The sequence below is a fragment of the Mastomys coucha genome, unplaced genomic scaffold (assembly GCF_008632895.1).
Source record: "Mastomys coucha isolate ucsf_1 unplaced genomic scaffold, UCSF_Mcou_1 pScaffold6, whole genome shotgun sequence".
Classification (NCBI taxonomy): domain Eukaryota; kingdom Metazoa; phylum Chordata; class Mammalia; order Rodentia; family Muridae; genus Mastomys; species Mastomys coucha.
The window spans coordinates 86,828,136-86,846,083 of record NW_022196912.1 but is presented as its reverse complement, the minus strand read 5'-3'; the positions used below and the strand labels follow the sequence as shown (position 1 = coordinate 86,846,083).

At 45.1% G+C, this 17,948-nt stretch overlaps 1 protein-coding gene across 8 annotated transcripts in view; it reads right to left on the bottom strand.

Annotated features, from left to right (window-relative positions):
- The window catches only part of Daam1 (dishevelled associated activator of morphogenesis 1), a 150,105-nt gene that overhangs the window by 84,801 nt on the left and 47,356 nt on the right, over nucleotides 1-17,948 (bottom strand). For 7 of the 8 annotated variants that reach the window (XM_031356974.1, XM_031356980.1, XM_031356975.1 and 4 more), the window contains one exon: nucleotides 3,572-3,791. In XM_031356974.1, coding sequence (XP_031212834.1) covers nucleotides 3,572-3,754 — 183 coding nt within the window. In that variant the 5' untranslated portion in view covers nucleotides 3,755-3,791. Of the gene's footprint in view, nucleotides 1-3,571; nucleotides 3,792-9,937; nucleotides 10,099-17,948 lie in introns of those variants that run through there. The other variant, XM_031356976.1, reaches the window with a different exon arrangement.

Genomic DNA, 17,948 nt, shown 5'->3' with positions numbered 1-17,948 from the left:
TTCCTTCCTTCCTTCCTTCCTTCCTTCCTTCCTTCCTTCCTTCCTTCCTTCCTTCCTTCCTTCCCTTTGTGCTGTAAATTTAATCTAGGCCCTCTCACATGAGATATACACAAAGCATTCAACTTATTTAAAACAAGGTCTCATTACTTTACCCAGGCTGGCTTTGAACTTAGAGGCCTCCTGCTTCAACCTCCCAAGTAGCTTGGAATTCAGTCTTGTAATACCAGATCCAGCTAGGTGCCAGCATTTTGTGTTTGGTCTCTGATGTTGTTTTAGTAATCTTCTTCAATCTTTACAGAAACTCTCTCACTGAGATTGTGTGATCCTCATTTTACAGAAAAGGAGTCAAGCTCAAATTCAAATAGAACCTGTCTTAAAAGAGATTTCCCCTAGACTGCAGGCAGAGCAGCAGCCAGGAGTGCTCTCTGCCACCACTCCCATCCTGGTGTAAGGTGCAGCAAGATCACTTGTGTAACTACACAGCAGAGCCCAGAGAAAAGGCTTCCAGCTGCTGTGAGCCCACCTCTCTAGACTCCGGCCTCCCCTGCAATTGCAAGGATTTGTGGTCTAAGTCCCTGAAGTAAGAGGTAGACAAAAATCCATCGTCACTCACCAGGACAGACACAAACCTCAAGATAATTTGTTTTCCGATGGTTTTGGCTTAAGGTTCTGGTTTGGCATTGGGTTTTTTAACAACTAGCAGCTGTAGGCAATTTTCTCATACACAATAGAGACATCAATAAGCAGAGAGTGGAATTTTCTCCCTCTGAATGCAGAGAAGCAGTCTCCAAGATGTACATGGAGCTGCTGCTGCCAGCTCCTGGGTAGGTCTCAATTCAGGAGTCTGACAGGACAAGCTGAAGGGAGCACAGATGCAGGATATGTAGGGATGCTAGCTCTCCAGGGACGCCATAACCCTCAAGGCCATCAGCTACCAATGGTGCACCTCTCCTGCACTTTGAGCAGGAAATAAAAGCAAGCCCTTCTCCACAGCCATCCTGGCATGTGATTCACAGCCCCTCCCTGGGTGAGGACTATGCATCCTCTGGCCATCTCAGTGACCTCAGCCTTGGTTATGTGACTAGTGGTGCCAACTCCTACAAAGAAAGACACTTTCTTAGCCCGTGTTCTCAAACTTGTCCATGTGATCTATGCTGGCAATGAAAAGTGGGCCCCAGTGGCATGCTACTTACAGGCTAAGGCCTAGAGATTGCTTCTTCCTTTGAGGGGACAGAACTGCAGCTGACCTGAGGAGAGCACACAGCAGGAGTGCAGGTTTCACAGCCACAGGAGTCTGCTTGAGAGGCTGGACAGCTATTAAGGCGATCTCCTGCCGCTCTTCCCAGCCTTTAGTTCCAGTGACACGTCACTTGCTGAGAGTCTTCCCTGGCCATGTTCCTCATCACCTGTTGTACAACCCACAAGAAGCACACACATGGTCCCTGCGGAGGAATTTTGCTCTTCTGGTGAAGCTAGATCCTCTTGATAGATCCCCTCTGCTGCTATCAGCAACTGAAGGCCAAGCCTAACTTTCCTGAATGTGTGTGCGCTTTGCTTTATTTCGTTTGAGATAGGGTTTCATGTATCCCAGGATGGCCTCATGCTTGCTATGGGACCTAGGATGACCTTGAATTTCTGATCCTCCTGAGTCATCACACCCAGTTTGTGCAGTGCTGAGGACTGAATCCAGGTGTCACGGTTAATCTTCACTGTCAACTCATGAAGACTTAGAGTCATCGTGGACACACAAGTCTGGGTATGTCTATGAGGGTGCTCTCAGAAATACTTAAATGAGCAGGCAAGACCCACTCTGAAAGTAGGCAGCCGCAGCACCATGGTCTGGGGTCCTGGAGTGATGGTACAAAGGAGAAACATTCATCTTTGAACTTCTCTGTTTCCTGACATGACTCACATGTGACTAACTAGCAGTGCCACACCCCTGCTGCCATGCCTTCCTGTCACTGTGGACTGAAAACCAAAGAGGTTCTTCCTCCCTCATGGTGCTCAGTGTCAGCATGGTCCCAGAGATGGGCAAACTCATTCATACACCCAGGTATCTGGAATGCTAGGCCGGAAGCTACCAATTGAACTATATCCCTAGCCACATGTGAGCACGCGCGCGCGTGCGCGTGCTCCCATGTAGCCCAGACTGGCCTTGAGTTCACTGTGGGATAGAAGATGACCTTGAATTCCCAGTCTTCCCACCTCATTTCTCAAGTGCTGGGATTGCAAGCATGCCCCATCACAGCTGGTTATAGCTTTTTGATTTGAAACCTAAAATAAAGTTCTTCATAAAGTAGAGAAGGGGGAGTGGATAAAATACTCAATATCATAAAGTACAAACGTGCAATCATAAGCTATCTCTTTTTATCCTAATCATCTCTGCTCAAAAATAGGCTCATTTCTCCCCTTGGGAGACTAAAATGCAGACCTCAGCTCCTCAGACTCTCATGCTGGCTCATCTTTCCCTTTCTGAATTCTTAGCTGTAAAAGCTGGAACAACAGTGTCAGTCCCTGGCAGGGAGGGACACAGCCTGCTTAGAGCAGAGCTCTAAGAATCAAGCGAGAGTTCACACTCTCTAGTTCCTGCCACATAATCAACAAGGTCCAAGGAGAACACATTCTATTAGGAAATGCTGGCCATGAGGATACAGCAGTCTGGTGACTTCATGGATATAGCACTGCTGTGACTTCACGGAGCACCTTTAAGAGTCAGGCACAAGACCCTACTGCTGTGGTTGTTCTGGCTTATATACTGCATCAAACCTGAGAGGAGGTGTTTCTCCTACACAGTTCAGAAAATGGGCTCAAAAAAAATCACCCAACTTTCTATACACAAATAGACAAAACTCAGAGTAGTAAAGAGAGACAATGCCTTGCTGATCTCTGCACTACCTCTCTTTAAATCATGTCATAATGTCCTCTTGACATGAAGGTGCTGAGTTGGCCTGCATCTCTCAATGAACAGGTCCTATACTGGCCCCATCATCTCCTTTGAGGACAGTGGCCTCTACGGTGCGATGATATCTATAAAACCTTTCCCACAGCTGCTGCTACTCCAATCCTATCATTAGTCTAAGTAATGATACTGTACTTAAGGACTAATGTCTTTCACGGAAGATCAAAGACGAGCTGGAAAGCATGGCTACTTTTCAAATACCACTAATACTATGCATTGGGAGTGGTGTCGGGGACTCTGAGGCATCCCAGAAGGTGTGAAGTAGTTGTAGAAGTTACTTACACACATAAGTATGAGCCTGAGGAAGGAGGATGAAGAATTAGGAAGAGCAAGTTTGGATGTACCTCCTACCACTATTTGAACACCAAACATTGAAATCCCTCTGCCCATACAAAGCACCAACAAGACCCTTGGATGTAGAGTCAGTCACACAACCCTTTTTGACACCCACGTACCCGCCACGCCCCCCCCCCCACATTTCTTCATATGTCAGTGAGGACAGTGAGGATTCAGACACAGACAGCAAATGTTGGCAAACCAAGCCAGCCCACCCATTGCCTCTCCTCTCCTCCCGATTTATCAACCATGATAGCATGGACATCCGAGACTCACCACAAGTTCACTGAACATGACATCCAGCTCCTCCACAGGGGGCATGGGCAGCGCTGGCTCCATCGTCTGAAGTGCAAAGTTGCTATCATTCCTAAGCCGATATGTGATTTCTGGGTGGTCATTGTTACGGAAACAGCAAAAGATAAATGAAATCCCCCGTCCGCCTCTCTTCCGTGGGGCCATGGTTGAATTCTCTCCTATTTCTTGATAGTACTACACTCTGTGAAAAGAAAACATGCCATGGTTGAGTGGGACAGGTAAACATTTTGAAAAGTCAAACCAATACAAAAGGGAGTTCCCTGTGCTTCTGGCAATGTGTAGACCCTGCAGGAGAAAGGGGTAGAGGGTGGCATCTAACTGGCAGAGAACTCATGCCCTTCCACTCTCTTGTTGGATGCTTCCTTAGGCCACTTGTTAACCAGCGCAGCTCCAGCCACTGCACCCGGCATCATGCTCTGACCTGTCTAGCGATCGCCATTCTTTGTAGGAAAGCCCCTTTCCTCAAGAACGACTGTTCTAAAGCTTCTCTTTGCCACAGACAGAAACCACTACAGAAAAAACACAACCAATCAAAATGCAGAGACCAATCCCAACAGGCACATCAACAAAACACTCCCACACTTAAGGCTCAGGGACTTTGCTGTGGGACTGTGTCTCCCAGTAACATCACAAGCTACACACATCAGGTCTCACCAACATGACTGCCCAAATGAGAGCTGAACAAGGAAGACACCAATGACCATGCCAAACTGGATGAGACAAGCCCCACAAGGCCTGAGCCCTACACAGAGAATCACAGGGAACTGAGGAGAGCTGGGAAGGGGAGAGGGAGATTCCCAAAGAAGAGCTTATCTCTTGGTTGCCTACTTGACAAATGATCAGCCCTGAAAGCATGCAACATACGTACTCAACAGGTTATATTTAGGAATATATGTATATGAAAATACATATAGACATACATGCAATAACAACTGGTTAAAATAAAAAACAGACCATGAATTAATTTGAAGAGCAGAAGGAGTTTATGGGAGGTAGGAAAAGGAAGAGAGAATGTTATAATTATACTACAATCTCAAAAATAAACATCAACCACGGGGGGGGGGGGATCAAATGATTGGTTTTTTTTTTTTTAATTTGGTCCCTAGGAAATCTCATTATCCTTCTTTTTCAACTTAAAGCTTCATATTTTTTCTTTCATTTATTTACTCACAGGGGTTCTGGGGGGAGGCATGTGTGTGTCACAGTGCATGTGTGGAGTCTGGGACAATTTGGGAAAGTCAGCTCTGACCTCTACCATGCAGGTCCATGGCACTGAACTCAGGTCTTGGTGGCAAGTGCCTTTGCCTGCTGAGCTCTGTCAGCACTCACGCATTCCTTAGAGTCCTGCTTCACATTCTCCTTTGCCTCCTGTGGGTTGACTAGTAACACTGAGTAAATGCTCGGGCGGCCACCTCTCTGTTCTAGGCACGTGTTCAGGTCTAAGTTCTCCATGTCTGTGACATCCTGTTAGATAGTTATCACTATAACTCAAGCACATGACCTGATGTACTTTGTCTAGTGCCAGAAACAGGAGTCATTCCATAAATGTTTATCATAATTGAAGTTAATGGCAAATCAAGTACTATAGGATTAGGACTTTTTCAAACAGAAAGACAAATGAGTCCACCAATAAGGGAAATACTGAAATTGATTATAGCATGTTCACACAACACAATATTATGAAACAGAACAAGACATCCAAATATGTAAAGTTAAAAGAAGAGAAAGCAAATCTCACATGCACGTGAGTGCACACACTCTGCACTGCAGGGTACAGGGCGCTTTCATAAGTACAGACTTATGAACACATCCACAGATACTGATAGCAGTAGCCTCAAAAGTAAGAAGGGTTGGGCCTCTCTGCCTTTCTATCTTGGACCCCTTTGAGTTTTTACCATAAAAGAATTTTTAAGGAGTACTTTTTGAATTACAACCATAATTTGTCTCAGAATTATTTCCAAGTGATACAGTCTAGTGAAAAACCAAGTTAAAGAAGAAAGCCCCATGTTCTGAATGCTTGTAGTCTCGTTGAGGCAGTTCAGTGAGCTCAGTGCATCCCTTACAAGCCCAAGCTGATTTGGGACTGCCAGCCGGTGTAAAAGCAGCAGGGCAAACAGGTCCATATCCCTATCAGGTCCATATCCTATCAGGAGGTGGGAAACATCAGGAGAAGCTACACGCTCTCCACTGGCTAGCATAGCATGCACATCAGGAGACAAGAGGCCTGTCTCAAGTAGGTGACACAGAGTTGTGGACAGGGGACTTGCTGGAGAGCCTACAGGGCAGTGGTTCTCAACCTTCCTAATGCTGTGACCCCTTAATAAAGTTCTTCATGTTGTGGTGACCTCCAGACATAAATGTACTTTGTTGCTACTTCATAACTGAAATTTTGCTACTGCTATGAATCGAAATGTAAATATCTGATATGCAGGATATCTGATCTGCATCCCCCATAGAGAATGCCAAGCCCCTCCCAAGGGGCCAGCAGCTGACTTCAGAGATGAAATGACACCTTGCTGACAATTACTGACTAAGCAGTTTGTCCACCTACACAGAAGACAGGCACTTCCTAAAAGACAAGAAAAAGCCCAGGGGGGAGGAAAAAAACCTTCCTCTATCTATCCTTGATTGATCGGGGCTGATAATACAGAATAGGTTCAGAGTTGTGTTTCAATCCCAAGGTGGAATTGAAAGCCAAGGGGTCACAATTGTGAGAGACAGGGGCAGCTCTCTCTATGAGGGGATAAAGTCGCTGGAAGGAGATCTTGGCTGGCATTGTTGGCTTCCTCTTAGCAATGCCCAGGACAACATGATGCCTTAACAAGCTCATCTTATAAAACTTCTTGCAATTAAAAACAGACTCAAGCTAGCCAAACATCTCCGGGGCCTCCACTGCCCCATCTGTCTCTCCACCTTACCACACAGGTCAGCCTCGGGACCTTTGCACCAGCGTGGGGTGTGGCATGCTCAGGTTTACATCCACACACTGCTGAATCCTCCTGAGAAAAGCACCGGCACTTTCTTGAAGAGGCCACCTCGGTGGCTTGTCTATAGCAGATATCTTTCATATCCCACACACTATCCTTCCATCCTAGGGGCGGGGCAGGGCGGGGCCAGGTGGGGAGGAGGGGAGCTCACAGCAGTTGCCACTAGTTGAAATTATCCTTGTTATTTTATGAAGGAGGAGCCATGACAGTAAGTATTTGAGGAATACTGAATTTTAATACTCAAGCTCATTTTAAAGTGTGCTACACCAAAAGTTTAAAAGCACACTTAAGTTTGGCCTAAAGAACAATGTATTATAGGAGACTGTTGTACTTAACAATACAAAAGAAACACAGGACAAAGACTAGAAACAATTGTGCCAGCAATTAAAAATAGTTACTTCTGGGGAGATTTCTTTGTTTTTGTCCTTAAGTTTTAAAAATAAAATTGCTTTATGAGCATATAGCATCTTACAAATCTGTAGATTTTGCCACCATTTTTTTTGGTTTTCTCATTAATATTTTGGATAAAGATTTTTATGGCTAACTAAGGCTCCCACACACTTCTGGGGTGGAGGCCTGAGCTGCCTGATACGCAGAGGTGTGTTTGGTTTCTCAGCACCTGCAGCTCCAAGTCCTTGGCCCATGAAGGGAGGGAGGGATGTCTACAGGGTAAGCATGTTGGCTCTGAAATAAAAACTGAGCGGAGGCATCTAACGCCTTATTGAACTGCAGCATGCATTCCTAGTCTGAGGTAAATGTATATAGTGTTACACAACACATAAGCAGTGCTTGGGAGTCCTCTGACAAATGTTTGTCAGTGCCTGCAGTGCCCCATACACGAGGAATACCTAAGGATTCAGAAATGGGAACTCAGAGCCTGGGAACAGCAGTATATCAAATTACTAAAACAAAGGTAATATGGCCTGCCCCACCAAACAGCCCCAGGGAACCCTCCAGCAAGAACCCAGGGAGAATCTGCAAACAGTTCTTGATAAACAAAAGGAAGACAAAAGTTCGGGGAAGCAGGGAGAGGGACCAGGCAGAGGGGACAGTGTGTGGAGAAAAAGGGGCGGGAGGGTGTTAGGCAGGAACTGCCTGAGGCAGTCTATTATATCCTCAGTTTCCCAAGGCAGAGCCCTGGGAGCTCATTTCCTTGTTCAAAAATCTGCTAATGGCTCCCTCAGTACTATTCTAAATTGGCTTCTAGTGCTCCAAACCAAATTTCAGCCCAGTTTCCCCATGTTTTCTATTTTGTTACTGATGCCCTACTTTATTCACAAGTCACTCTTCATGCCCCTAGACACAGACTCCTCTCTGTCTCTCCCTAGGTTGTCCCTTGTTCTTCACGACTTTTGTCAACATCCTCCCACACTGTTCCGGAGCAATTAGGCAGTGAGACACATCTGTGGCAGGCGGATGGCAGCTGGAATCTGGCTCAGCTTATTTTAAAACAACTCACCAAAGCCTTAAAACAGGTACACATTCTGACCTAGTATTTCTGCTTCTGGGAATATATCCTTAAATATTCAGAGACGCAATCAAAGATGTTCACACTCACACACACACACACACCAAACCATCATCTAGCCAACCAATAAACAGGATCATACAATAAGTAATAATGATGGAAATCATCTAAAATACGTTGTAATGGCACAAAGATGGTGGGTCACAGTAGCCCCTTTGTGAGAAGATACTTAGTGACATGATCACAACTGTACGTTTGCAATATCACATCTTTGTTTTAAAAATCCACATGGATGAGCATAAAAAGGATCAGAGAAATGTATCAAAATATGAGCAGTGATTGATTCTGTGGTATGTGTAGTCACTTTGGATTTTTAAGACATAGAGCCTCTAGAATGTCCCACCTTGCTACAATAAAGACATACTATCCTCACCATTAATGAAAAGAGATTTAAAAAAAATTTTTTTTGATGCAATTATTTAGAAGAGGGACATGAGTGTGGGGAAAAAAAATGCCTGTTAAAAATATTCAAAACAGATGTGTCAGGTCCCAAGTGCCTTCCCCAGCACTTCTAAAAAGAACCAAGAAGAGGAAGAAAATAACTAAGGTCTGGTGATCTGTACAGCTAGCTTGCCAGAACACCAGGGGAAGGACTGGTTGTTTTCCATGTAAGCTGTTGCAAATGGCTAGTTTTTATAATATGCGGCACAAATATCTCAACAATCTCAAATCAATGTGAAACTTTCTCTAGCTCAATGCTTCTCAACCTGTGGGTCTCGACCCTTTGGGGGTCCTACATTTTAGATATTTACATTATGATTCATAACCGTAGCAAATTACAGATATGAACTAGCAACGAAAACAATTTTATGGTTGGAGGTCACCATAACGTGAGGAATGGTATTAAAGGGTCGCAGCATTAGGAGAGTTGAAAACCACTACCCTAGCTAATCTCATGACTTGCACTCTGCACAGGTAGGCAGTTGGTACACACCAAGTCAAGGGAGTCAAGATTTATCTCATTAAGCCATAACTCTTGGTGTTTGTCTTTGGTATGTGTCAAAATGGCAGAAACAGCAATCTCCTTGGAAGCCAGATCAGTGTCCTGCGGAGCCTGTTAACCGTAAATAAGAGACTGTTTAGGTCAAGGTCTGTGTGGTTAGGTGGAGGGGTGGTGGGTGGAGTACTTAGACTTCTGGGAAATAAAGGCAAGAAAATGAAGTAGATTTTCTTCACCTGGAAGGTCTTAAGGTTCATGCCCAGACTTCAGGGTTGAGAAGTCTAGACCTTTCTTCCAGGCAGTCTTGCTAAATACCCAGCTAGGCCTGTCTGAACTGTCATAGCATTTTCATAAGGCCATGATTGGCAGTTACAGTAATTTGTGATATTGATCTTTCTCCCACCTTTGAAGGAGTCAACTCCATGAGGACAAAGACCCAAGGCATTTAAAAGGAAAATACTACCTATAAATATTAGAGTACGAAAGTGTGACTAATTCTAACATGTGCAATAAGTTACAGAATCTACAACAGGTCAGAACCTGATTGAAGTAATTTTAGTATGGAGCACTACTGGGCCTTGACAGACAATTTATGTTTAGCTCTAGTAAGGCTCAAAGGTCAATATTTCATGCTAGTTCCTCAGTGGAACCACAACTGATTAAATGCACCTTTAAATTATCCATGATGCACAGGGATAGCTGAGATGTCCAACTGCCAGCCAGCTCACTCACATATTTGGAACGCCACTTCTCAGAGCGGCATCCCCAGATACAGATCAAAACAGGAAGTAAAAGCAATCATCCACTTGACCTCTCAGGCAGGAGCCACTTGCACAAGCCAACCCCCCCCCCCCCCCCAGCACTTCACTGACCACAGCGATTCCAACTGCTCATCACCCAGGACCTCTTCCCTTCACCTCTCCAAAGGTGAAGTCGAGGAAGCGGGAGCCGATGGAGAAGCTTGAGGAAGACTTGGTCTGCTGATAAAGCAGAGGTGTTCACACAGAAAAATCTGGCCGGCAGGGAGTGGGGCGTGGGATGTACAGCGAGAAGTCAGGGAAGTAGCTTGCTCCGACAGGCTGGATTCCAGTCCCACCCTCTCCAACGTCAGGGTATTGGCCTGAGGCAGCCACCTTTCACCTCCCAACAGAATGATTTCAATAGTTTCTTCTCCCTGGCCCTTAGTTTTCAGGCCAGATGGTAGTAGACCTTTCCTGTGTATGGCCAGATAGTAGATGCTGTAGGCTCTGTAGAAAATTTGGCCTCTGCTACAAGTATTGAGTGCTGCCATTTTCCAACAAAAGCAGCCACAGACATATGTAAACATGGTGAACCCAAGTGCTAATAGCATGCCACTCTAGAAAGTGACACATGAACTTCATGTAAGGTTATAATGCCCACGGCTGGGATGTGAGTCAGGTGAGGCAGTGCAGCCCACCGTGAGCAAAACTCAGGGTTTCATTCCGGCACCATGTAAAATAAGATGTGGTGATGGACACCTGTAACCCCAGCACTAAGAAAGTACAGGCGTGGAAAATCAGAAGGTCCAGGACAGTGAACCACAACATGATGAGTTCAAGACCAGTCTCAGCTACATGAGACCCTCTCTCTCAAAACAAACAAAAAGTTTTTAAAAACTCTAAAGGTATTTTATCATATCCACAAACAGTATTTTAAAAACTTTTTTGCTACCATCTAATATGTGAAAACCATTCTTAGTTCGTAAAACAAAAAAGCAGGCGGTATGCCCATACAGGCCCCCGACTGCAGGCTACAATGGCTGTGCTTCGCCATCAAAGGCATGCATTTAACCTACTGAGCTGTTCCAAACAGGGCTCAGGGAAAGCCTCACCTAGTGAGTGATATTTAGCTGAGAACTAAAGGATAAAGTAAGAGCAAGATGTTTGTAGAAAGGCTTCCAGACAGGAGGAGTGTGTGCAGTGGCCTGGATCAGGGAGGAGACAGGCACATCTGAGTCAGGGAGAAGCCCAGGATGTGAGCAATGGGAGCTGAAGAGGGCAGAGGCCCAAACTCAGACGGCTCACACATGGCAATGCCAGCCCGGGCTGACTGGATTTTCCTGCCCTCATCGTCTGACTTCCCAAACACTGCCTAAGCTTAGGCCAACCACAAGTGGACACATGCTGCCGTCAGACCTTAGTAGTAGTTGTACGGCTGAGCCCACATATTAGGCTAGGCTGTTTTCCTTTTCAGGCGCACACTCGTGTGCATGCACACGCACACAGGACAACTTTCAGGGCTTAGTTCTCTCCTTCCCCCATGGGTTCCAGGGCTTGAACTCAAGTCATCAGTAACCGCAGTGAGTGCCTTTATCTTGCGAGCCATCTCAACAGCCCAAGCTTTCCTTCCTTATCAGACCATGTCAGAACTCACTCCGCTAATGCCACTTTCATGGGACAGGTACACGCTCTTGCCACACTACTACACGTCACATATATAACACTGCTTTTGGAGTCTTTTTCCACTAGACTTGGGGATGCTGAGAGCAGGGACGGCCAGTATACTTTTAACAAATGCTTGCTGAGTGCAAAGCATGAACGCCTGAATGAACAGAGGGCCCTACAGCAATGGCTCCTCCTACAACTGTCTTTGGATCTGGTTTTACAACACCAGAACATTTATAACCAACTGGAGTACTGAGTACTCCTTAGCCACTAGTCAAGGTTTTGATGCTGGCCATAGCTGTGCAGAACTCACCCTCAAGGTGTTCGAAATTTCCCTGGAGCAGAGCACAAGATTTCTGGGAAAACTGGTTCATCTCTTCTCTGTCAATGCACTCACAACTAAGGTCTATGGGAAGTCGACTCACCGCAAAACCCTTTCGGTATTTCCCCAATTCCTTACACTGAGAAAATCCTTTGCTTCAGAAAATATTTTTAAATCTGTTATCTTCCCTATGCCTTCTCAACATGCCAGACGGGGGTAGAGACAGAGATGGAGCACCACTCTGGGAGTTCACAGCCTAGAGGGGATGATGGGGACCAGGGCAGCGGGCCCTTCTCTTGACTAGAGAGGGCACATGTGGTTGCTGAAACTAGGAACCTGTATGTCACATTTTGGCTCTTTTTGAATGAGATCAGTCTGAAAGAAAGGACGAATTCCACCCTGACAGCTGGGCCCTCAACCAGAACACTTCTCTAATCTCAGCTTCTGGCACGAGGGCAGAGGAAGAAGTCACCTCTGGGACATCCCAATGCAATCCATCTATAGGATTACAGATGACGACGGCTCCGCTGAGCACAAGGAAGCAATCAAAGCTAAAGGTTCTGGAGCAGGTGCACTTTGCTGAGTAAAGGGTAAGAAATGCAATCCATCTGTGGTCTAGCTCACAGTCAGTCATTTGTACTTTAACAAAACAAGCAAGACCTCTCAGTACAGCAATAGGCAGAAAGTAAAGCCAGTTTTAGAGAATGGAGAGGAAGACGATTTTTCGTTTTTTAATTGGCAAGCAGCATCAAGTCTACAAGAACACTTCCTTCCTCGCACTTTTCCTTTGATAATGCCAGTGACAACACAGTGTAACATTTGATTTCCACAGAGCAAGACACAATGAGTAACACATGTAGGGGAAAATATGGAAGTTCTGATGACAAATAGTTTGCACTGATTTGTACACTGTTTTAACTGGTTCATCGGGGACCTCTGCCACACATTTTAAAGATGTCTGTCCATACCAAAGGAGCTGATCACTCACTGGCTAGCTTCCCAAGGTTTTTCTATAACAAGAGTTGATACAAAGGAAACTAGAGCCTACATAGGCTGGGGCCAGGAAAGGAGCCAGAGGCACACAGCTCCTGCTAGCCACCCACTGACCTAAGAGCCAACAAAGTTTCTGCATGTATTCACAAGTTCAGTAAGGAGCCTCTCAGTCCTTCTCTAGGTCTGTTATTCTCACCAAGTCTGTTTCACAGTAAATTCTTCAGCTAAAAATTTCAACACCAAACACAAGCATTTCTGTACAAGGATGATCTCTGAAATGTCTGAGATAAACTGAGTTCAGGTCACATGCAGCACAAACAGAGGGCCAAGGGCAAAATCTGCATGCATAAGAACCTTATGGAGAAGGGTTGGGACTCTGTCTCCATCCTAGCTGCCGGAGCACTTGCTTTCAGAGGCTCCTCTAACATCTCCGGGCATCCAGTTTGGGCTGCAGCAATACAGCTCAAGACCTCTTATCGAGAAAATGTGAAAGGCAAAGATAGCTTTGCTTCTTTCTCTGGCCATCCCTCTCCTCTCACATTCCTCTTGTCTGGTTTCATTTCCCAAGGACACCAGATGCCAAATGGCAAAGAATCATGAGATACAGTCAAAGGTTGCAGAAGCATCTGAAACCCTGCAAGTTTCAACATCCTTTCCACCAGGAAACGGAAAGGGCGTTTCTCAGACCATCCAGTGGAGAGACAGCCCAGCCCTTCCCACACACTTGGATGTACCAAAAGGATGTTCTAATGGGGCATGTCTTGGAGTGGCTCTGGGAAATTCACTCAGCAGCCTTTGCTCACTCATCCCAGTGACTTCTCTGATGCAAGAGGAAAATGAACAGGGCATCCCACTCTGGCCCCACCCAGACACCAGGGAAAACAAATTTGAAACATCCCCAAAAGCCAAGGACCCCCTAAAAAAATAGTACTTCTGAGTCCACTGGTCATCCAGGCGGGCACAGGAGTGTAAAGCGAAAATCCAAACCTATGTCTTCCTCTCTTAGCTCTTTCCTAAATGAAGGAGGAGGGGGGCTAAGTGTACTCTACAAACACCCTCAGACCAGACCAGGATTCAACCAGAAAACCTTAACTGTGTTTCCAAGTTCCAGCCCCAGGTCCTGCCAGAAACCCCACCCCCCTCCCTCACCACCTCTCATGGAGAGAGCAGACAAGGACACCACTAGATTTTCACCCTGAAAACCTGGCAGGTCTAGTGGTGTGACTCAATACAAAACCTCAGGTTCACAGTATAAATCCCTAAAGCCAACAGAATAGTGTTCTTGGTGAGGATGTCTGTGTTGCTCACATGACAGAAACCAGCGTCTGGGAGCTGGGACAGCTCAATCATCTGGGAGAGAAGCCAAACCAGAAGTGTCACAGGAGCTCTCTCCCCACCACGGAGCGGAGGCACTCATCGGGCAGCAGATCTGCTGCTAGCCTGGGAGTTGAGCTGATAAGCAAATTGAAGGTGAAGGCCAAAGTTTTCCCACTGGGTCCCTGTCTTCACTGCCTCTAAAAGACCCACTTGAAGACTGTGCAAAGACACCTTTAAAAGTGGGGGTTACAAAAACATAGGCCAAGATTCCTGGCCGGCCGTGTTACACCAAACCCTCAGTTGTTTTAAGAAGGCAAGTTTTACTCCTTAACAAGCAAAAGGATGTAGTATTCTGACTCACCCCAGAGCTTTCAAGAAGAGCCTGGGGTAAGACCATTCGTCACCGGGGAAGGACACGTGTGTTGCAAGACACCAGCACACGCTTGTTCCTTCCGTGCTCTGGTACGTGGTTGACAAGAGGGCTTCCTTCACAAACTCCAAGTCTATGGCTGCCTCTGCTAACAGCCCACAGCAGCCTCACTGCAGGAACTTCAGGTTTAAGATCAGTTCACACCAGCAGACAAGCAGTGGTGCCGGCCACATAGAACACACCTGTAGATGGCGATGGCTGAGGAGACGCTTAGTACTTCTTACTACTGGAAACAGTTCTGGCACATTCTCAGAGAGAAATTGAATAGGTTACATATTATATGTATTCTCTTTTGATGACTATGTTCTAAAACTTCAAAGTTTACCAGATAAAGATATGCTGGAGGTCCCAGAGATGCCATAAACCTTGACCCCTTGGATAAGTGACTTCTGTTCCTGGCCCCCACCGCCCGTAAGCCAGAAGCTGCTCGACCTTACCACTTTTCAATATCCTAACCAGAGTTTATCAAGAATACATAGTCTATATTTCCATGCAGGCTTTCGGAGAGAAAAACAGCTACCAGCATTGTGTAAAACTCGATTCACTGGACTGAAAGTAGAAGAAAGGTTTAAAGCCCTCTTACCTTCATGGCTACAGAAAGCATGTTTGAAAATTCCCCTTTTTTCATTGACCTGTTTTCACACCAAGTTATTTTAATAAGTGCATTGCAGGGGAGGAAACAGAAACAGAAGTGAGGAAGACTCTTGGTTAAACTTAGCCCCCTTCAAGGGGCCCACTGTCCTCAGAATATGGGTGACTGAGGTACTGGCAGCCTACGAGTTGTGACCTGGGTTCAAATCCTAACGAAAACACTTCTTACAGAACATTAGGAAAACTATTTGTATTTCCTGTCTCAGTTTTATCATCCAAAGAAAAGTTGTATATACTTTGTCTCCTCTATTTTCAAAAAAAAAAAAAAAAAAAAAAAAAAAAAAAAAAAAAAAATTGAGACATTTTATTATTAAAACCCAGTTAGATGAAACCTTAAAAAACAAAACTAAGACAAACATTGAGATGGTCAGAGTCCAGAGACCAGCATAGGAAAAACAAAAGCTAGATAGATCACCTTAGCTCATGATTGATGGTGCAGTCAGTTCTCACTCGCTAAATAAAGATGTGGCAGACCTCGATTCCCTTCTTCTCTGTAGAGAAACTCTCACAGCATTGGACTAAAGACTGCACAAGCGCTATATACCACCTCCTTGATGTGGTTAGCACCCCCAAATACTCAGCAAGTACTGGTGATTTTTAATGGGCACAAAAGAGAAAGTGGGAATAAGGTTAAGCAGTTGGAGGGAGAACTTTTATTTGTGGGAATCAGCTGTGAGATGCCTCTGCCGTCTCAGTTCGTATCAGCAGAACACATTCCTGGAACGAAACTGACAGCACAATTGTCATCACTAACTCAAGAGCTCTATAGGCTGGTCAGCTTATCTGCTAACCGTGGGAAATTCCCTGAGCTTTGGGGGCAGTGTGGAAAGGGGCTTAAAATAAAGTTTTGTTCCGGGTTGTAAAGTCAAAAGACTATCAGCCTCAACCACACTTGCATATGAACCACCAAAACCGCACCCAGTTGAGTCACTACTACTCTGACATTGGCAATTCAAATCCTGTCATTCCACAGTGTCCCCAGTCACTGACCTCATCTGCTTACTATCCATTTTCTAAGTCTGAAGGCATCTCCCCTGCCTAGAACAGTATCTGTTGATTGATCACCAAGACAGAGGATCTATTGTAAACCGGCTACCTTCCAGAGCCCCTGGAGTTCATAACTCCTGCCTCAGGAAGACCACTGTGAACACGCGTGGACAGAGCCACCATGTGGGGAGCTAGTAAGTATTTGGCTGTTTCCGGGCTTCACATTTGGGAGTTGAGGCAATGTTGCTTTCCAGCCTCCATCTTCCCAGACACACTGCTCAGACGAGTCTGTTTTGGACAACAAGGTGAACTCTGTCCGTGCCAGTCCCACACCTATGCTTGAGACAAGCACAGCAGGCAAGGAACCACCCAGAAACCACAAGGGAGAAAACACAGTCACAGGATGAAATCAGAACTCCTCCCAAAGAGTCACCCTGCCCTTCATAAAAATTCCTCTTGCAAATTTTGTGTTATAAAACTTCAAAAGAGGTTTCAATTTTATGCAGTCTGAAGTATAGCAATGAGGCAATAAAAAGGACCCTTAGCCCCTCTGCCCTGTTTGGTGAGGAGTGGCTGCACAGGGCACTGTGGCACTCTTCAGCACAGCTACCCAAGCCCCACGGCAGACCCACACCTCCTCTGATGGCTCCATGTAGAGAAGTCACATTTTGTCATCCTGGTCTTCAAGGCTTATCTCCACAGACGATGTGTTTTAAAACGCTTAATGAAATAGAGCTTTGACGTGGACCCTCCCCAAGTTCTCTTCATGTTGAAAATTCCCACAGGCAATTAAAGGAAAGAAAAAATAAACAAAACAGATTCTTAAAAATAAAATTAAAAAAATACATTCTGGGTCAAGGGAGATAAGCAGAAAGAAAACCCCTGAGCCCTATGATCTAACATGCCCAGGTGGCGTCAACTGAGCCAGGCCTTGGACAGCAGTCCACTGTCTTAATGTGCTTACACTTCAGCTTCACCTAAGAATTCTCAAATTTAACCTACAGCTACTCCTAGGAAAGGCAATGCAATCTTTTGACAGAAAGGACACGGGGTTTTTGATTTGTGACAGAGACTCATATACATGTTCTGATAAAAATTAGATGCCACACAAAAAAATAGAAATAAAAAATAAAAAATAAAAAAATCAGGAGCTCTCAGGGGTCCCATGTGTGACTATCATACAGCTGGCCTGAGAGCCAGTGCTTAGATACCCTGTGCCTGAGGTTACAAAGAGCATGCTAGGCCATGAATGCTAATATGAAAAGAGCTAATATATGCAGACAAAGGACACCACACCTGATAGGAGCCATGGAACACCCCAATGCGTGCAGCACCATTTAATGTTAAAATAAAAAGAACTACGTTTCTCACAATACAGACATAGTCTTTAATATACAACCTTCTAAATGCCCTATACATGTGGATGCACAGAGATCATTCCAGAACTGTTTCACGTATTCACTGTCACATGGGTTAAGTATGGAGCCAAGGATTTGCTTAATATCTGGTGACTATTACTTCAATGTGGGTCTGAGTGTGCTCTGCGGTGCCTAGGGAAGAGTTTCAAGAGGGTGAGGAGCTCAGAAGAGCATCATGTAGTTATCAGTGAGCTACTGAAAATGCAGTCTTTTTAAGTTTCCTCTAGAACCTCATTAAAGCTTATAGCTTTATAATATATATATATACACATACACACACTTATATATGTGTATATATATGTATATATGTGTACACATACATACACACATATATATACATATGTGTATATATATATATAT